Raw genomic sequence first — 22,365 nt, forward strand, 5'->3', positions numbered from 1 at the left:
TTTTTAAATGGTAGCATAAAAAATAAAAAAAAAATTAATTTAATGCAATGCTAATTTATTTACTATACACTTTTTCATTTGCAGTAAGTGGCTTGCATGCATTTTTTATCAGTTGTATGATAAAAAATTCGCTGAATTGCATTTACGAATTTGTTTTTAAAATTTCTTTAGAGCTATTATTCTGTGAACAGCAGGAACTTGATTTACTTCAATTGAATTGGATGCCATTACTTCGGAGTTGTTATGGCTGTAGTTGCTTTTGTGGATGCATTGCAAATCTTCATCTACTTTTGCATTCATTTTTGTTTGTATTTTTTTTTTTTTTTGCCAAAAAGTTCGCTATTTCGCTCGCTTCCGTTGCAGCTTGCAATGCTTAAGTATTCAATTGAAGTTTTACCATCCATTGTGTGCACCTACAACCAAGCAACTAAAATCGAATTTTAGGGCTGGTTTATACGCCGTTCTTCCTCTTTTGTTGGTACTCCCCCTTGAAGTTGTATTTGCAACGCGCTGCATCGTTGCAACTGCATCCATAACAGCAGCGGCAGCAATTGCTATCGTCGTTTTTTCGAACCAAGCTTTTGTCCAAAGTTCATTGGCTTTCCGGCTTGGGCTAGCGCTGGTATGATGGCGTGACGGTTGGGGTTGCTCGACGATATTCAATGCAAAATATACCTACTTAGCGAAATGCATTTAAAGCGTTTAGCGAAAAGTAAGCGGGCATATTGAATTTGCAACTTTGTTTGCTGCTGCTGGAAAATTTTTTAGCAAAGTTATTTTTTCCCATTTATTCACTTTTAACTGTTTTTCGCTAACGCGATTGTTTTGTTATTTCATTTTGATTGTATTTTTCTGCTTTCATTCCAAACAAACTCACGAAGCGGTTGCATTGTGTAAACTTGATAAAGTTGCCTCTTTCCGCTCAGCTTTTTGATAGTTAGATTTTGGTTTACTTTCTGAAGGTACCTCATTTGGTTTTCGGCTGGCAAAAAGAGATGGAAAAAAGTATGTATGAAATAGGATGAACTCGTTTTCTATTAATTTTTCAGTGAAGCGTAATCATTTAGGAGTTTGAAGGAAACTAAGATTTCGACATGGTTTTGTAGAGTCTCTGCTTTACTGTGTTAAAAAAGCGACCACAAAAGATGTTACTAATTAGTTCAGCAATCAATTTTTAGCTGTGTTGCGCAGCCCTCGATTGCCAGATTACCTCGTTGTAAACTCCTAGTCAACTATTTCTCCATAAAGATAAGTGTACTCCACGAAATAGAGAAAATAATTTATGCTGGTTGCAGAGAAAATAATTTACGTAAAATAAATTAGAAAAATTTTACTAGTTGTATGTGAAACAAATTTTCTATCATTTCGATTTACTGCGATTGTTCGTGAAATCCAAAACAAAGGCAAACATTCAGCAAATTTCCAGAGAAATGTTCCGAATATTTTTAGTCCCAGCAAAAAATTGCTATTTATTTTACTTTAAACATTTGTGGCAGGTTGTAAGCAAAATCAACCATTTTTCCCCTATTTTGAGGAGGCTCTGAGGAGCCCTGGTGTCGGACGAGAAAAAGATTCATTCCTTGGTATTTGCTCTTTCAAGCTGGAAAGGTGACGGTACCACGCCCCCTTCATTTTTTGGTACCAGCCTTGAGCTAGCAGATACTTTTCGCGAACCCAGCCCAATTTCCATTCAAATTTAAAACATTTTAAAAAAAAAATTTTAGGTATGCAGTTTTATAGCCCTTTAACGAAACTGGTCAAAATATCGCATTCCTATTATTTTATGTAGTAAAATTCATAGCTTTTGAATACATTTGTATGTATTAAGCAAATAAATACAGTTGGTTTTACTAAACAAACAAGAACACTGATTTCTTTTTCACCGCTACATCCATTTCTCGCACCTCATAAGCAAAGTGGAACGGATCTATTTTTACCATTTACTCGATAAAAACGTCTATGAGACGGACTTTCCTGCCAGCTAACCTCTTTCAAAACAAACGAGTTGTACGACCACATTTAGATTTATTGAGGCAATGAGTTATGGTTGTCAAAGATGTTGAAATGCCCACTAACAAATTCGTACAACTTTCTTTTTATTCGCATTTTAAAATAAGTCCATCAACTGCCTTTTTATTTTGTAAAGTGAAACACCCACATATTGGCTTTTCATAACTATGCTCATACGTGCACAACTTTCAATATTTTTCGCATTGACATTCACTTTACCGCTTTATTACTATCATCAATTTTGTTGCTATAACAATACTTTATCATAATTTTGGATATATCCTACTCTGCTCAGCTTTGTTTTGCTCTCTTTTATACCAAAGGCAATCGAACTGAGTGGGTAAGTACTCGCTTAATCTGTATGCGAAACCGTGTTGTTTTTGCTTTATGTCAAATTTAAATGAATTGAGCACATATTTGATTATTAAGTTATTAATGCACATTTGCGTTGGGAATTTCATTCAAGTGTACTTAAAAAAACAAATATTTGTTTACGAGTGCGTGCTCAGAGATACGATTGTAGGAATTGGATGTGTTGTGGCTATGAAAAAATGTTTAATAATGAATGCCATAAACATCGACTGATGATGATGTCGTAATTTCTTATATTTAAGTAATTGAAATTCGAGGTGACGCTGTTTCTAAAGCACTTTATTGTAAAAATGTTAAACACATATGAGTTTAAGTTGAAATATTTGCTTACTACATATTAGCGTGGGCCGAATTTTAGAATTTTGATTGGTAATAGCAAAAATATCGAGCCCTAACCGCCAAAATAACGTAAGCGACATTTTCTTCAAAATTTTCTTTTTGATGCAGAAATATTCCTAGAGCATCTAGATGCATTTCTGCATCAAAAAGAAAATTTTGAAAAAAATGTCGCTTACGTTATTTTGGCGGTTAGGGCTCGATATGGTTCATTATGCTCTAAAAAAAAATCTGTGTGAAATGTGGAAATTTTTGGGTCAATAGGCTAGGCTCGCCCAAGTCCAAAAAAGTTCTAGTACTACAATTTTTTTTTCTTAGCTAACGTCAGTTCTCTATAAAAAAAGGTCCATATACCAAATTATGTAGGACTAAGAAGATTATTGCAATTTTAGTAAAAAAATGTATTAATTAATTAATTTATTAATTTTTATTTTTTGAGCATATTGAACTTTGATGGACTTGGGCGAGCCTAGGACATTGGCCAACAAATTCCAAATTTTTTTAAAGTATAATTAACCATATTTTTGCTATTCCCAATCAAAATTCTAAAAACGCGGATTTTCGGCCCACTACATATGTATGTACATACATACATATTTTTTGATTTGCTTTAATCAAGAAAAATCGTCCAACATATTATGTATACATATGTACATTGAACATACATACATACGTACTCTGGCGCCCAAAACTGAGTGAGTGAAGATTTTTTAATATTAACAATAGTTTTTAAGCCAACATTTTTTTGTTAATATTTATATACATAAATACTATACAAATAACCGGCGTGCTTCACTGCAACTTAAAAGTATTACTCGTATTGTAACATTTCATTTATTTTATCAATTTAATTGAATTAAATTTTTTAAACAGGTAGCAACCCTCCTCAAACACATTTCCGGCAGTAAACTTTTCTAAACCTCTTTAGTTGGATACCCATATTGCATATGCAATTTAGCTTATCAATTACATTAAATTAATATTATAAAACAGGTGGCAACCTGCAACAAAAATAGTTTTGGCTGTGAGCCTTGTTAACCGTCTTTCTTTTGACAGCCATATTGCAATATTTTCTTTATCTTGCCAATTTACCTAAGCTGCAATTTTCAAACAGGGGGCAACTCTCCAATTTTTTTTCTATCTATATTTTAAGTTAGACCTCTAGCAATACAAGGCGGAAACTGCATTCAATTCCATGCATTATTTTTACAAACATACAGACAGACAGAAAGATAGAAAGATAGACAAAAATTCTAAAAATTGTTGATTTATCTTCTGTTGCTCTAATAAAGGCCCCCCAAATGAATTTTTGTTTAATATCTATAAGGTACAGACATCGGCATGTTACAATTTTAAATAGGCAATTTAGGGCAATTTATCTAAACTTGCTTAATTTTGTATGGAAAATCGGTTTATTTAAGAAGTTTGCGTGGCTACGAAGCATTTACGCGTTTCCATGAATACCCATTTTGTTTTTGCTATAACCATAACCGTATTAATCAAGGTTTCATACTTTATAAAAAATTTACTAAAAGTGTTCATAAAAATTTAAAGTTTTTAATCTGAATTTGTATATATTTTTTGGACACGAAGTTTTATAGCCAATGAAATTTTAGGATTACAAAGTGCATATTTGAAGTACCTAAGAATTCGCGGTGATTTTTAATATTTTTTTTTTGGCGTCGGTCTTTTGCGGTCTTATAAAAACTGGCGTTATTTTTTGAATTTTATTTGCAAACGGTATTACGCATTTCTTCCAGAAGGGATTCGTATTTATATGGAAACAAGTAATTTTAAGCAAAAAACAAAACCGAGTTCAACTCTCCTATAAAAATTTAAGAGTACCGTTATTTTCTTCATGATCCAATAATCTGATCTAAACCAAATTAGTATGGGACCACCTCTGAGGTACCAACTTTCTTTTAAAAATCGAAATACACAGTCGGTGAACGTCGTCCAAAGTTATGCGGTAACATACATACATACATTAAAAAAACATACATTGATAATCTTCTGCTGTTTTTGAAGTCGGTTAAAAAGTGCAAAAATGTAGATTAAAAAGGTTGAATTTTCGATGAAAATATGTTGAATTTTCCTAAACTGTCTATAAAGTTTGAAACTTTGGCTGATTCATACGGTTATGGTTATAGCATGAAAAATATTTTATAAAAAATTATATTACATTTTTACTTGAAAATCATTGTGAATATTTAAAAAGGCACATTTTGACGAAAACTGTTAAACATAAACCTCCAATTCTTTTATGGTTTTGTCAAACATCATAAATGTTAATAACCTCCTCTCATCTATCCATAATTTTCGATTCACACAATCTGCTTATGGACATACATATAAATAATTTTTTATTTAAAATATGTATTTAAACTTTTGTGAAAAACATTTACGGTAGATATCACATTCACATTTTTTTACATACATATCTTATTATAAATAATTAATTATCTGGTCACCCTGTGCTGTGTGTACATAATTCTTTTTCGCTCACACTGTTTTGAATTAGCGAAGAACATCACCACTGCTTAGCGGTCAATTGAGACATTTGACAACGTATGGCAATCGCTTCTGTAGCCGATGTGGTTGAGGTGTGCCTTTTACTAAGTGGTCGCGAGTTCAAATCGCGACGCAAGCGGTTTTACGCTTGGAAATTTTGTTGTATTTATAGAATTTTGTGTGGTGCCCCATTGCTGTACCAAACGGAAAGTTGCTGTTTTAAATGCGTTTTTCCAGTACACGACGGGGCTATAGGAAATAATATTCCCTTTTCACTCCACGGGATCACTGCGTAAATACAAAGCTTTCGACCCCACTAACCCCAGGGATACAATATTTTTTTCTTTTGTTTCGTTTATTATACAATTTTAATCAAGAGGAAACGAATACACAAGTTCATATTACTGTGATGTAAATAAAGCTATGAGAATATAATAGAATACATTCACTAACTGAATCACGCGCACTACATATGTATGTACATACATATAAATAATTTTTTACCTAAAGTCCCAGTGCGAAAAGGGAATATTTGGGAATGCATAAAGTAGTGGATAGCCCCTATAACCTATGCACGAAAAGACAGCGTTGTAATGCATTCCCATTTTCACTGGGATATTTTGTGAAAACTAAAATAATAATAAATAAAATCTGTGGTCACCCTGTGCTACCTAACATCTTCGCATGTACATATTTCTTTTTCGCTCACACCGTTGTGAATTAACGAAGAACATCACCACTGCTTGGCAGTCAATTGAGCCATTTGACACAACGTAGGACGATGGCTTCCGTAGCCAAAGTGGTTTAGATATGTGACGATTTTGTTGTACATACTCGCTTTACCAAGTGGTCGCGAGTTCGAATCGCGGCGCAGCAGTTTTTACGCTTGGAAATTTTGTTGTATTTATAGAATTTTATGTTTGCCCAATGCCAGCCAACAGGGGAAGTTGCTGTTTTAAATGCGGTTTTCCTACACAGACGAGGCTATAGAAAAATATTATAATTAATTTCCCCTTTGTTACCCAGCCGCGGGCTCATTGCGTAAATGGAGCGCTTTTCGACCCCACTCTCAGAGGAATACAATATTTTTTTTCTTTTCTTTCGTTTATTATATAATTTTAATGTAGAGGAAAAAATACACAAGTATGTACATCTATATTAACTGTAGGAATTTTACGTTTTAGGCCAGTTTAACTTTAATGCTACTAGAAGCAAAGAATAGTTTAACTTAAAAACTATTATTTACAATATTTTAAACTAATCTGCGAGTGATAAATACAAAATAAGTGATGTAAATAAAAGCTATGGGGATATAGTATATGTAATGCATATTTTTAAAGCCGCAAAAACGATAAGTACGTATAGGCAGTAGCGTTATTAATAAATAAAATAATGAAAAATCAAAGTTGAGTACAGTATACATACATACAAACATATGTGCATATGCACATAAAAAGCATAAACAATAATAAGCTGGAAAAGCAACGATATAGCTCGAAACCGGAAGTCCTAATGTTTGATACTAAAATTATCTAATACATAAAAATACTTTGGTATTTTCACGAAATAACTACTTTGTTGTAAATAAATCTGCAAAGTATTTTTGGGCTTGATTCTGAGGATTTTTTCTTTTCAAATTGTTGGAATTTTTTTTTAGTAAATGGAAGTTTTTTCCCAAGAAAGCTTTTAAAATTTAATATTTTTAATTAGAAGCACAAAGTAAAACCGCAAAAATAATAGTAAACTTGTGAACGCTTCGCTTAACTGATTGTTTTTTTTTTTCATTTGAAACGAGAAATGAAGGCAACCAAATTTTTTCGCAAGGTGATCTTGGCACATTTTGAAAATACATTCACTTAAGGTTTTTTAATTTTTATTTCAAACGATTAAAAACTAAAGCGAAGTATTCATAGCAAAAATCTTTGGCGTGCCCACTTTTTCAGATTGTTTAAATTGGTGGAGGAAAGTTGTAAAATAATATAAAGTATTGAACTAAAAAATTACTATGTATTAAGCAATTTGATACCATACATAAGGTGACTATCCGTCCTGCATTATATGGGACAGTCCTCTTTTTTCGCCAGTTGTCCTGGTAATTTATTTATTTCATATGGAACGCCAAATATTCTGTATTTCTTTTAATGTCCCTTATATGTCCCGTATTCGGTATTTTTGACGCCTTAACAGCTCATGAGAACGACATGCCTATGGACCAGTTTTCATTTTTAAATCTGAACGCTTGTGATTCGAATCGAGGAGCACATATGTACATATGCGATCAACTAATTAGCAACGAAATTCAAAATGATATTGTTTGCATATTATGTCCATTTATTTATTTTTAATAATTTTCATTTAAAATATAATTCACTCTATAACAGAAACCACAATAATAAAAGTTTAAAAGCTTGCACAAGTTGCAAAAAAGTTAATCAAACTTCAAAAAATTGTCATCAAAATTGCAAAATCTTTAATTAGAATATTTGGAAATTTTTCGGGTATGCCGTTTTGTAGCCCATTCAATTTTAGTATAAGAAAGTGCAATTTTAACGCCGTTAAAAATTACCGTCGATTTTTTAGAATTTTTTTTATGGAGGGTGTTGCGCATTTTATTCCATATAACACATGATCAAACATTTGTTCAACAGTTCTATAATGTATCATCACTTTTCTCAGCTCTGAGCGCTTCACAAATGCAATGTTAGAAAAAAAATTTCCATTAGAAATTAAAAAAAAAGAAAAGAACTAAATCAAAACAAAAATTCTCATTGTGTAAATTGTTTATTCGAGAAACTACGCCACTTAACATAGTCTAAAAAAACTCAGTTTCATTCGATTGTGTCCCCCACTAAGTTAACAAATTAAACGTTGCTTTACTGAAGCTGCAAATGAATGTTCTTTGGCGAAGATTACTTTATGTACATGAAATAGCTGTTAAATTGTTTTAAATAGTTTTTTTTTTTTTTTTAATAGCACTGACCCACTTTCCGTAGCAGTGCGAGCATCATCCGCGTGTGAAGTGCTTAGTGGAAGTGCATAACGCTTGATCAGCCAGAGTTCCTCTCTATTGTTCGTAATAAAATAAATCTTTTGTATGATGTTTTAAATTAATTGAATTGTAAGCACGTCGCTGGGTGCAAGCTCGTTTTCAGTTCATTCGTTTTGATTAAGATCGTTTAGTTAATCGTTTAATTTTTGTATACACATAACTTCACAGGTAGTTTCTCTAGAAGAGGATAGAGCATTTGACGGGCGTATGGAAACGATAATACGAAAACTCATTTCATATGACCCGCTTGCAAGTGTTCATTGTCTATCGTATGGGAATTCATAATAGTGGGGTAAAATTTTCACACATACATATCTTACTTGTGATGGGGTGGGGGAGGTTTACTAATTGATGGAAGAATGCTTTTGTGTGCTCTGTTAGTGCCACAAATGTCTATATTTTATAATCTGAAATTTACAATTGTCTGTTGCATAATTACAGCTTTTAAATAATTATTCAAATTAAAGTAATTAATTTTAAAAACAATTTTGCAGGGTTGTAACATGAATTAATTATACACACATTTTAACAAACCACGCATTTCGTTTTTAAATAAATTTTTATTTGGGGTTTTTTCGTATAATTTAAATTTATTTGTATTCCTTTAAATAATTGTACACGTATTCTACGTTTTTCGCTGGTAGCCTTTTTCATATTTGCCTTTTTTCATGCTTGCTGTTTCATGCAAACATATGTATGTACATACGCATTTATGTCTCCATGATGTGACTTGTCTGGCTTATTTGATATTTAACTTAAATCTTTACAATAATAACAAATATTAAACAATTAATGTCTTTGATTAGCGAACAACAAAAAGTCAAACGACAAACAGATGACAGTCAGTGAATGAATAAATGATTTTTAACGATAAAAAAGGAGCTGTATGGTGGTCGTAGTAGTGTTATTACATTGCTACCTTCCACCGCCTTTTCCTCTGCTACTAGGCGCATGCTCTCCAGCTCTATGAGCGCATATGTGCAACAAGAAACCAACCTAGACAAATTCATAGCCAATGCCAAATTGAAAACCATTCACTGGCTTGTCGGTGGCATATTTTCGTACAGGTATGCAATAATTCAATTCGATACGCGCACGTTCAGCTAATTTAAATGCCAGACCAACGCCGAGAGCGCTGCGCATGTTGTCTGAAAAAGAAAAAAAAAAGAAAATGTAATTGAGAAAAAAAATGTCTTTAAATTTTTTCAGTTTTGGTGTCCTATAAGCTGCGAGGCATATATGGCTAAAATAATAAAAACACGACGCTTTGACCAATTTTTATTACATTTCTTTTATTTATTTGAAGCTTTTTATCTAAAAAAGCCATTTAAAACCAAATTTAAAATTTTGTGCAAAAATTAGGAAAAGCCAAGAAAGTCTCAACAAAATTTCAAACTTTTTAATCAGAATTGTTAGAAAAGAAGTATGCAGTTTTATAGCCCATTTAATCAAAATGCAAGTTTTAAGTTGCTTAATAATCGCGTTGATTTTTAATATATATATATATTTTTTTTTGCTGCGGGTGTGCACACTTTCCCCACGAAAAAAAAACAAAATGTTGGAAATAGTATGGAAGAAAATATTCGACAAATTCTGATTAAAAAGTTGGGGATTTTTATGAAATTGTTTATTTCGTTCTAATTTCTGCACAAAGTCGTGTTTTTCTTATTTTGGCTGTAGATGTAGATATATATTTTTTTTTTAATTCTCACATTTTAATATTCGCATTTAGAAATTGACAACTCAAATTTAAAATTGTGTTTGAATATTATGTTTTCGAAAAAAAAAAACGTAATGTTCAGACTTGATTATATTTTTTTATTACTATAAAAGTTATCAAAATAGTGTTCAAAAGTATTTTTGAAAAGTGAAATTTTGAAGAGGCAAAGAATACCTGACATTTTCAGGTGTAAAATTTTTATTTTGCGGATTTTAATTTTTAGATCATTGCATATTCATTATTTAAAGACTTCTATTTTATTGAACTTATTTTAATAGTAGTAGTAGTTTTTTTCCAAACCCTCATTACCCAAGATTACAAATTAAAACTCCTTTTTTTATTTTTCGACATTTAACTTTTTTATTAATTTGCAAAATTATCAAAAATACAATTTCTAATTATTTTAAATTTACCACAAATCTAGCTGAATGGTGCATGTGAGTTTTCTATTTCTTGGTCAACTCTTGTTTTTGAAACATTTGAGATTTAAATTGGAAATAGTTATTTATGGTTTTATAATGTGAGTTTCGCAGGTACATATTAAATTTTTCATATTTTTTTCGAAAATCATCAGCATATTATTGCAAGAAATTTGGTGGACGCATGAGTTTATAGTAAAGCTTATGGTTACCTGTTTTCCAAAATTCAATTTTAACTTTATTTAAATCTCAAATGCCACAAAAACACGAGTAAACTTAAGAATAGAAAACACTCTTGCACTATTGGATTCAGCTACACTGAACGGGGGAGCGTACTCGCGCGACTCTCGTGTGTGATTTTTAAAATCGAGCAGTGTGCCCCTGCCAAATTCCTTAGCATTTTAAATAACAGATTTTTAGCAATGCTTCCTGGCCAGCAAAAAAGAGATAACCCATTTTTGTAAAATTTTGTTTTGTCCGTGAGCATGTTCTTGATTCAGTTTTGAGCAGTTTTGCATAATTTTTAAGGATAAAATGATTTTTTTACGCTTAAAACTATGAAAAAGCCTCAAAATGCAAATTTGAATTGAAATGTGTTTTAAACAAAAAGAAAACTGACAAAGCGAAAAAAAGATAACAAATACGGTATCGGTTTGCCACTTTTATTTATTTATTTTTAAAAATTTTCATTTAGAATGCAGTTCATTCTCTAACAAAACTTATATAAAAACCCAAGTTTAAAACAAGCTAAACAAAATTCAACAAATTTTTATCCAACTTTCCAATTTTTTTTTCTGAAGTGTTAGAATTTTGTTTGAGTATACAGTTTAATTGTCCATTCAATTTTAGTGTAAAAATATGCAAGTTTCAAGTGGCTAAAAATTGGCGTTTGTTTGAGTATACAGTTTAATTAATTGCCCATTCAATTTTAGTGTAAAAATATGAAAGTTTCAAGTGGCTAAAAATTGGCGTTGAATTTTTAGATTTTTTTTGTCGATTTTACTTCCATACCTGCAGGGCGTGACCCAATCCAACTTTAGTCTGTTTACACTAGTACTAACTATTAACTGTACATTTTGTTCGAAAAAAGCTAACTACTTTTGTGGGGCGATGACCGCAAAAAAGTCAGACATGGATACCTCTGCATTACATGTCAACTTATTTGTAATTAAATACTTTTGGCCATAAAATATCAATAAAAAAAAAAACATTCTATTAATTTTATTTTTTTTTAATTTTCACTTATTTAATTTATATTCAACGTTGCATATTAGTTTACATATTCTGCAGCAGGTAGTACTATATAGGAATTCCGTCAGACATAACATAAAAAATGATAATGTAAAATTTGGAACTTCATTTTATTTGTCGAACAAGAATTTGTGAAGTGCAAAAATCAAATATAATCAAAGCAGTTTTTGTATGAGGATTTTTAAATAAAAAATTGTAAAGAAAACAAGCTCCCGATTGCGTCTGCATGACTCCTGCGTGACTTTACAACTCATACCTAATTAAAAGTGAGGTATTTGTCGAAATCCCAATGAAAAGCTAAGTATAAATCGGTTATTTTTAACGACTGATAATTTTTCACTGCAGGGATATAGCGAATAAACACATTTAATTTTTATATGGAAGAAAACCGCGTCATCTTCGGAGAAAAAATTCTATAAATTTAACGGTAATTTTTAGCCACTTGAAACTTACACATTATTAAAATTACATTGGCTATAAAACTGTATACTCGAAAATTCGAAAACTTCCGAGAAAAAATTTTGAAATTTGGATGAATATTTGTTATTTTTTTAATTTACAACAAAGTCTTAAACTAGGGTTTATATGGGTTTTGTCAGAGAATGTGTTGCATTTTAATTGAAATTCTTAGAAATAAATATACTTTGCTTCATACACCTTTTAATTTCAATATCTCTCGCTTTCTAAAGGGTTTTCTTCAGTCACAATTTGAATACAAAGTAACCCATTTTATCCTTGAAAATTGTGCATTTTATATGAACAAAAGCCGTAATCAAGAACAATTGAAGCGACAGCAATAGTGTATTAATGAAATTCCAGCTCAAATCAATTTTTTACAAAAATGGGAAATGCCTCTAGCTGATTTGGAAGCATTGGTAAAAATGTGTTATTTCAAGTGCTAACTTTTCTAGGGGGGGGGGAAGGTTAGTCTGTGTTATGCAGTGTACATCTAAAAAAACGAAGAAACGCACCCCCCCTCAAAATTTTTCTCAAATTTGGCACATTTATAGCTTTAGTTGAAACTGAGAACGCAAAATATTTTTGAAATTCATTCATTAGTATGATCGGCGCGATAGGAGAGCTTATGCTAGACATTTAAAATCGCACAAAGTATTATCTGCAGTGGACTCATTTTACATACATATGTTTGTATGTAATTTCCTTCCATTCAAATTTCAAAGCCAAAACCTTTGAAAGTGAAAGTGGAATAACATTGTATTGATTAATATTCTTTAAGAAAATTTGTAAGCAGAAATTTTTCCTTTTACTTTTTTAACATTGAAATTTAAATGTTGCATTCTAATAGTTTATACGAACTTAGAGCTTTATATTTACATATGTTTTTAATTGTATAGCCATCTCAATCATACTATTGCATTTAAAAATATTTTGCGTTCTCATTTTCAACTAAAACTGTAAACATACCAAATTTAAGCTACTTTCGAATTCGCTGAGTTTTAAGCATTCGGCAACATTTTATTGGAATGCTTAAAACTCGACTAAACTAGCTTCGAAATATATAAACGTTCACTTACCTGCCGAAAGCGTGTTGAAGCCACCGCAGTTGTAGAACAAATGCGCGCGGAAGTTCTTAGCCAATCCCTTGAAAACATGATTGAATGGCAGTGGTCCCCATAAGTGAAAGCCTGTGGACCAGTGAGTCTGAAAAATTGTAAGGAAAAGTTATTAGAAACGGTAAGCATATGTATGTAAATAAATGTGTATCAACTTACTTGCGCACCAATCGATGTGCCATCCACCACAGGTCCAGCGCCACCAAATTTGAATCCTCGCAGTGTCAGCGGTCCACCGCAGTAGAATAAGCTACTAATAGGCAGCACTGTCGTATTTTTAGTCTCTTTGATCACACCAACTCGGCCACAAATCTGCGCTACAAGTCCGGCAAACAAGGGTACGCTGATCTCACCATGCGTTGTTGTACTCATATAAGCTACATTGCCACCCAAACCACAATACTCATTGACTGATTTCAACATGATGCCTTGTGTTGGAAAAACAGGATTATCACGTTGATCATAGATTACTGAATAACGCACTAATGATGCCAGTTTTGGACCGCAATGCTCGCGTATGACAAAAGGCACGGTCTTTGCCAGCAGCGAAAGTTCGCGTATAGAGGCTTCATACTGTATGGAGTGGGTGAGCTGTTGGGGGAGAAGAAAAAAAATGCTTAAATAACCATAATATTAAACAAAAAAATATATTGCTAAATTATTACCTCAAATGGCAGCAGTGAATTCACTGAGAAGTCAGCAACGAAACCCAAATTAGCATTTTGGAATGAGCTGATGTCCATGCGATCGACGTGGCGAAAGAGCGAGAAGGAGACTCTGTGCAAAGATAAGATAATCAAGTTTGAAAAATTATTGAACCGGTTATTGTATGTATGTTGCCATGCATTACTCACTCTGGTCGATTTTCGACGAAACGCGTGTGAAAGAATGACTTCCAGAATTTTAGCTGTAATTCATTGGCGCGTGTTGTTGCGTAGGAACCATGCAATGAGATGCTTTCACCGCGTCCAAATAAATTTGGTATACTTAATTCGGTGCGTAGTGAGCCCTCATTTTGGCCAACCTCAGTGCCGACAGAGCCGACAAGACGCGAAAGCTCTTGACCCTTTAATGTGACCTCATAGCCATTGGGTGAGGCATTCTCACCTTTGCTAACATCGATGCGTACTAGCACATCCTTGAAAATGCCCAATTCATGTAGGTACGTTTTGGCGCTGTTGGTAATAAAAATATTTTAGAAGATTAGACAAAAAAAGAAGCGACTTGTATGTCTTTATTAGCTACTTACTTCATCGATTCAATCATAACATCTTGAAAATTACGCGCTTTGAAGAGCCCTTCGGCTGCCTTCAACACATAGTCATTGTGTGTGCGCAACAAACCGCTGACGTTAACGCGCTCCACGTGTGCCTGGAAGTTAAAAAAAAAGAAATAGAGCATGAAATCTCTTTTCGTAATATGTACAATAAGTAGTGAGGCATAAACTCACCGGTATTTTGGATAAATCCACTTTTGCCTGCTCCTTCACCGTACGTGTGGGTCTCGGCATTTTGCTGCTGATTTTAATTTATTTTCTAATACGATATATGTCCGTTGTTTTAAATGCAATTAATGCGAATAATGACGTCTGTAAAGAAAATATAAGTTATATTAGTATCAATATATGTACATTAGGGTGGTCCATAAATGTAGGGAGAACATTTTTACATCAGATTTCCTAACCCCTACGTGGATGCTACTATAGTCGTAGATATCACATATAAATTTTGTTCTCGATTGAAGCGATAAAGTCGTGTCGCACAGGGGGGGGGCAAACTTCAGATTCCTCTATGGCAGAGGTGAGCAGCCTCGGCAGAGAATTGTTGTAGTGTGCGTGCAATTGATGTCACTGTGTGCATGCCAACAAGTCGTGCAATTGAATGAAGCTTTCGCTGCCTTCTCAAGCTCCCAGCTCTATGGAGACTCGAAAAATTTAAATCAATTTTTTTCGCCTAATGCCCAAAATCGATGCTATAATTGTCGAGGATATCACGTATAAATTTTGGTCCCGGTTGAAGTCGGTTTTGGCGTGTCGCACAAATGTCAAAGTTCAGATTACCCTATGACGCCGTTTTAACCGACTTCAATCGGGACTAAAATTTATATGTGCATTAAATGAAAACACATATTTTTTAATTTTTTGAGTCCATCGGGACCAACATTTATATGTGATATTTATGACAGTGGTGTTACCGATTGAAGGGGTGAGACTGACAAAACTCGTTAATTTGATTTTTTAATGACCACCCTAATGTACATATGTATGTAATAAGAAAAAATAATAATTTTTTTTCAACTTTTGAAAGCAAACTCCTTTCTTTCGATTTCCCCGTTATCTTGCCATGATGGAGAAAACTCGCTTTATTCTGTATTGGCTATTTATTTGAAGTTGGCTATAACAGAACTTACTTTCCGTCTACAAATCTATACAACTAATTATAACTTTCACCAATTACATATGTATGTTTGTATATTTTCCATGATCTTCTGATTATTCAAAAATACCTACTTTCATATCAAAGCACCTCTATCCTATATTCCACGGTTAAAACGAAATTGTCTAATTCTATTTTTCCTTTTTATTTGCAGATCGAATTGGAGAATCTCAATAGTGCAACAGATGAGATTAATAAACTCGAAATTGAATTAGAGGTACACATAAACATTTTTGTAAAACTGTGAAGGCAAAATGATTGGCGTCGGTAAAAACCAAAAAAATTGCTCAAAGCGTATGTTCTAAAGTTTGAAATTTTGATGAAAATTTTGTGACTAATTATTGGGAATTTTGTACAAAGCTGGCAAAATTGATTTATATGTTTTTTGCTATAGAATGAGCTATATTTTAAATAAAAATTAACGAAAAAGATTATGATGGAAAATATTTTCCATATTGTGAAAAAACTAAATTACGAATACTTCTGTGAGTGACTGAATGTACATATGTACATATGAACCTTTTGAACCGCGTATGCACCAATCAATTTCCTCAATTAGTACTTGCAATTTTTAAATTTATTTTAAATTTTTTTTTACTTTCATTTCCTTATAGGAAGCAAATTCAACCTTCCGCATATTGTTAAATGAATCTACAAGACGCCTGAAATTATCATCAAAAAAATTAGGTAGCTGTATTGAGAAGGCTCGTCCCTACTATGAAGCGTTGGAGAAAGCGCGAGAAGCGCAAATTGAGTGCCAGAAGGCAGCTGTGAAATTTCAACGCGCCAATGGTGAGTGAAATATAAAATTTCTTTTTAATGCTTCAACGTGTAAAGTTCATTTCAAAAAGCTTTTCTCTAGCACTTAAAGATTTGAAAAAATTACTCATTTTATAATTTCCTCAGAAATTCACACCGCTGCCAAGGAGACTGTAGCCTTAGCTGAAGAACGCTTCATGTCCAATTCACATGAGTGGCAATTCGACAATGCTTGGCAGGAAATGTTGAATCATGCCACACAAAAGGTGATGGACGCGGAAAAACAAAAGGCCGAATGCCATGCGGAACACCAACGTCGCACTAAAATCTTCAATACAGCTGAGCAAAAGGTAAGCAAACGCTATAAGCCAGCCTAGCGTGTTATTTAGAGAACACTAAAACACAAAAAATCTAATTTAATATTTCACTCAACTTCCAGGTCCAGCAGTTGGAGGAGCGCTTTCGTCGTAGCATTACAAAATCGCGCCCTTACTTTGAGGAGAAGCAAATCTGCCAAGACCAGCTGCAAACTCAAAAGAACCGCATTCAAGAATTGCAACAGCAAGTACAATCGGCAAAGAACACCTATTCTACAGCGCTACGCAACCTGGAACGCATCAGCGACGATATTCATCGCCAACGTGGCGATTTTCCGCAAATGGGCGCACCACCACCAGGGCCGCGTGAACCTGGTGTCGGTGCCGAACTGAATTCGCCTACAACGACCACTCTACCGCCGTTACCCGACTTCCAACTAGAGTTGGAGAAGTGTGATTACCCTTCGATTGCGGGCAGTCAGATCTCGCTGAGTGGCAATTCGCATCGTTCCAGCGATTTAGCTAGCGTCAGCACACAACCTGCCTCCATCGGTCACAGCGCTGGCGACGAATCCGAAACCGAAGAATGTGAAGCCGACTATGCGGATAGCGGCGAATTGCGTGGAGTTGTTGATGAACGTGATCTCGAAGAGCTACGTCAGAAAGTTAAAATACTGGCAGTGCGTCCCATCGAGGGCGGCGATGGTGAGCAACAGCGCAATGATATGTGGGAGCATGAGTTGACCGCTACTGTTGACAAGCTGGATCAATTAATGCTAATGAATGAATGCGCGCTAAAGCAACAGAAACAATTAAAAGTAAAACATCAGCTACAACAACAACAGCAGCAACAAGATCGCCCTGTGATTGGCGCTGGTGTACGCCCCGTTTCGTTGGGCGCCGAAGCACCAGCACAAATGTATGACATTGTACACGCTAAGCCGGTAGCGGTTGTTGAGGAAATCGACGAAGACGACGTTGACGTCATTATGGTGGCGGGCAAGGCTGGACCGCTCGTACAAATCACACACGCCAAACAGTCGCTCCAGCAGCTGAAAGCCGATGCCGGTGTAGTCAGTTATCCAGCCACACCCGAACATGCTGTGCAACCTGTAAAAAAGTTGCAACAGAAATTGGGGCCCTTGCCAACAGTGAATGTTTCGATGCGCGAATTGCCGCTGCTAGCGCGACTCTCCAACGAAATCCTAGATCGTGCAGCAATCTATAATAAAGGCCGTCAGCTGCGACGACGTTCGTTAGACTAAAAGGGGGTGTGTGTTTGTGCCAGTTGCAGTGGCCACCTGAAGTGGGTTAATTTAAGGGAGCATTAATTAGCGTTAAGCGGGGAGAGTACTATTTATATGTGAATATGAACTACTGAAGGGGTGGAAAAAAAGAGGGTTAAAATACTTTACAACTAGGTACACAGCATACAAGCCACTAATTTTAAACATACATACATATATATTTGTGGAATATTTATTTTGTGCATAGAGAAAAGGTTAAAAATTTGCAATGAATATATTTGCAGTCAAAATTGTTTACCATGTAAAAGTGAACATGTTTGAAAAATCGAATGTAATATTTATTTGAGAAATTGTAAACGTAAATAATGATTGTATTACTAATTGCTATTATATGTAAATAGGCAAATCATTAAAGTGAAGAAAAAGTGCAAATCTCCAACTACACATAATGAAAATTAAATGGAAATAAATCTGAAATTGCTCTGTCAAAGAAAAGGCACCTTTCAATTTGAATGAAGATCACAGCTACGCTTAAAGTTCAGAACGATGCATACATATGTAACAACTCGACTTGAGCTTTGGATTGCTTGATAATTTTTAAGAAAATTGTTTTAAGTGGTAGGTAAGCAAGTTCTCTCAAAATTAATGTTAAAAGTGCAGCAGCCTGCAAAATGGGCTTAAATATCGGAGTAGCAATTAATTTTAGGTTGTGTATTGCAAAAAAAAAATGGAAATAAATTTAACTTACTTGGCGTACTTTGGAACTACTGATTAAGGGCGAGATGTGGAAACGCTTAGATTTGGATTTGGCCAAGTGGTTAGAGAAACGTATTACACCCGGAAGAACCTAGGATAAAATTCCTGGTCGGATGGACGTCCAAAAGGGGTTTTTTAACAACGGTTGTTCCGTTTAGAGAAGCTCGGCTCAGCACCCAGCAAAATGGGTAACTAATGAGTCATGTTTTCTCAACTGGCCCACCCAAAGTTGACTTTTCGATTTTTTATATTTCATTGACCGATTTTGAAAGTTAACATGGTGTGCATTATTGACACCAAAGATTTTGCGATAATTTTATTTCCTTGACGAGTTATTTTTGCAAGCAAATTTTTATGCAGGCTTTTAAACTTTTTGAAATATTTCAGCAACCTATCATTCGTATCTTATAATTTTTTGGCAGCAGTTAGAGAACTTATTGGGCAACAAAATAAAGTAGTCAGTTATAAAATTTCGTTTCTTGTTTTATAAAAAATTTCATTTTTTTAATAAACTGATTTTTTGTATCAACTTCTCATATACCTAGGAAAAGAATTCAAAAAACATTTTTTGCGCAAAACATTTAATTTTACTTACCAAAAAAAAAATGAACCAAATTTTAAAAATTATAATACAAATGAACTGAAAAGCAAAAAAAATATAATTTGATAATACTTGCGTTGATATTTAAGTTTGAAAATTTTATTTTGTGCTTTTCAGTTCATTTGTATTATATTTTTTTAAACTTAGTTCATTTTTTTGGTAAAACGCTTTAAGTCAATCAAAGATACAGTAATTTTTAATGAAAGTAAAATTGAATATTTAGCGCAAATAATGCTTTTTGAATTATTTTCCTAGGTATATGAGAAGTTGGTGAAAAATGTATTTTATTAAAAACTAAATTTTTTATAAAACAAAAATCGAAATTTTACAAACTGACCACTTTATCTTGTTGCCCAAAAAGTTATCTAACGCTGTCAAAAAATCATAAGATTCGAATGAATGGTTGCTGAAATATTTCAAGAAGTGTAAAAGCCTGCTTAAAAATTTGTTTGCAAATAACTCGTCAAAAAAGTAAAATTGGCGCAAAATCTTTGGTGTCAACATTGCACACCATTCTAACTTTCATAATCGGTCAATGAAATATAAAAAATCGAAGTCAACTTTGGGTGGCCCACTTGAGAAAACATGACTGTAAAGATAAATCGCTTAACGACCGAGATATGTAATCGTCCTAAAATGCTTGTTCTCCTAATAGAAGTCTTTCTGCTATAAGGGTTGCAAGATTTTGGAAGAACGATTTCAAGACAAGACAAATAAAAGCTTTAAAAGTATTTACGCAGTAGGCACGAGAAAAATATCTAAGGTGTACCTATTAGTTTCAAAGATTATGGAATACCATATAAGCAGGTAATTAGTTTGTGTTAAAACATCTGCAAAACTGAAAAAAAAAACAATAAATGCTATTGAAAACTTGTATAAATCAAACAAAAAAGTTCAAAAAATAGAACGTTTAAATCCACGGGAATACTTGGGACTAATTATTGGAAAATAACAACCTAGGTGGTATATTACGAATAGCGACTAAGACCTTGGTAGCAGCTATAATTGAAAGTTAAGGTTATAGAATTTTGGAGTAACAGAAGAAATTAGCTGCAGAAGCAGTTGAAAAAGGTAAAAAATCTGAATTCAAATCGCTGCTGCAATCACTAAAGTGCAGATAACAACTCAGTTGCCATCTGTAATACCATTTTCGCCACTGGGAACGCATCTGAAGTTCCGTTGCCATCCGTATTCGACCCATAAAAACTGGAAATAATAACCGTTGTCCAGAATTAAAACATAAAAACGGTAATCTCTATGAAAACAATCGTTGGTAAGAAGCCTAAGTAAAAGAGGAACTGGAAAAGCATTTGAATACTTCGAAAGCGCCCAATATTATCTTGATCTTTGAAGATTTTTATGAGTTACAAGTTTTAAAATTTTAAAGTTTGTGAGTTTAATAGTTAATATGTCTTATTTTGTTAACATAAACATTTACTACGATATAAACCAACAAACTAAATTTTGTGATACTTTGTGTATATTATACCTAAGTACATACTACTACGTACATATACAAATATGTACATAAACTATAAAAATAAAATAATGAACGTATGTACATGTGCAAACATACGTCAATGCATCAATAAAAATTACATTTTATGTGGGCATTTGATGCTGTTCTAAATCGGTATATTTAAATTTAAGGCATATAAATTTGTTTTGCGATTTTAACGCATATATTGCACCTTATGTACTAAAAATTAAGTGTAATACGTAACAGGCGAATATGCACACTTGAAATGTTTGAATTTAAGCCTATAAATAATCAGTCTTATCATGAGGTACATTTTCCCCGAACCCGTTCACTTTTTATTTTTATGTATTTAGTATGGGCAGATGGAAAATGTTTAGGTGATTTTTTTTTTGGCGAAACTCAGGATAAGGCCGTTATATAAATTCAGGAAAATCGAATAAATATTATTATAATGAAATATAGACCTCTTGTTTGATTTTAATGTGATATGCACACATATGTGGGACTTGGGTTGTGTCGCTACAACAACAACAACATGGGTTCGAATCCTGGTCCGGGCAACATCTAAATTAGAAAAAGTTTTTTCTACCATCGGTCACCGAGTGCGGGCCTGTTCGCAAAAAAGCGGTAACACTGCGGTTGTGATTGCATTTCGAACGATGCCTTGAAAAAGTATCTAAAAAAAGTTCGGAGGCGGAACAAATATGTACATAAGTGCCTACGTCTGTGTCAACCAGAACTCTTCATTAAATTCCGAATTTTATTCAGCATTACAAAATGCTATTTTCGTTTCAAAGAACCCGAAACAAAACTGGTCCAACATTACAGAGTTATGACATCATACATTTTTTTTAAGACATCTTTAATAATGAATTGTGAAATATTTGGGAAAATGCGCCTGTTGCACTCGAATGCTTACATTGATTTAAAACACGCGTAGGAAAATGTAAAATCTAATGAATGTTATATTAGTTATTTGCTGGACGTTCACCACCTGCCGACACTGGATAAAGGCATCCAGGTGGTTGCCCCACGAAAGTCGCATATTTCGGGCACATATTCTTTTCCATGGATTTACCAAAGTATTGTTTAAGCTTTTTGTATTATTTTATATCTGTAATATAGCTAATTAGATGTTTTATTAATAAAAGCCGAGTTTTTCCAATACAGCGTCCAACGATTTTCTTACAAATTATATAACCTAAATTTGTACAATGCTAAACTTGCCTTGGAATTTAGACGCCAACTGATTGCTACACACTATTAGCACCTCTTTCTATTTATGCACTTTTATTTATTCACTGAACACAACTTTTTTTAAATTATGCACTTGTTTCCCCCCGATTTGGTGCAAAAATTACAAAAATCACAAGCAAATGCAAATCACACGCGAGAAAACAATACAGCTAACTGTCAACCGGTAAAAACTGTCAGTGGAAACAGTTATCAAACAGCTGACAAGCCCAGTGCTGAAATTCCTCAATGTGGAAAATAGTCGGTAAATTTAGTGGTGGATTTTGGCAAAAAT

General features: G+C 33.5%; 2 protein-coding genes across 2 annotated transcripts; one reads left to right on the top strand and one right to left on the bottom strand.

Annotated features, from left to right (window-relative positions):
- Nucleotides 1-7,991: 7,991 nt before the first annotated feature.
- On the bottom strand, nucleotides 7,992-22,257 carry LOC118744568 (SAM50-like protein CG7639). Its single transcript, XM_036477691.1, has 8 exons — nucleotides 22,065-22,257; nucleotides 14,693-14,830; nucleotides 14,492-14,613; nucleotides 14,097-14,417; nucleotides 13,908-14,019; nucleotides 13,402-13,833; nucleotides 13,204-13,330; nucleotides 7,992-9,426 (listed from the first exon to the last, which is right to left on the bottom strand). The coding sequence occupies exons 2-8, from the start codon at nucleotides 14,750-14,752 to the stop codon at nucleotides 9,275-9,277; spliced, it is 1,326 nt and encodes a 441-aa protein (XP_036333584.1). The 5' UTR covers nucleotides 14,753-14,830; nucleotides 22,065-22,257; the 3' UTR covers nucleotides 7,992-9,274.
- LOC118745245 (SH3 domain-binding protein 5 homolog) lies at nucleotides 15,688-18,756 on the top strand (the record flags this gene model as incomplete). Its single annotated transcript, XM_036478772.1, has 4 exons — nucleotides 15,688-15,894; nucleotides 16,292-16,469; nucleotides 16,584-16,786; nucleotides 16,876-18,756. Coding segments are annotated over 4 exons (1,731 nt in total), but the record flags the coding sequence as incomplete, so codon positions are not given.
- Nucleotides 22,258-22,365: the final 108 nt, after the last annotated feature.

Source organism: Rhagoletis pomonella, unplaced genomic scaffold (genome assembly GCF_013731165.1).
Source record: "Rhagoletis pomonella isolate Grant_MI unplaced genomic scaffold, Rhpom_1.0 Rhpom_scaffold_00008, whole genome shotgun sequence".
NCBI lineage: Eukaryota > Metazoa > Arthropoda > Insecta > Diptera > Tephritidae > Rhagoletis > Rhagoletis pomonella.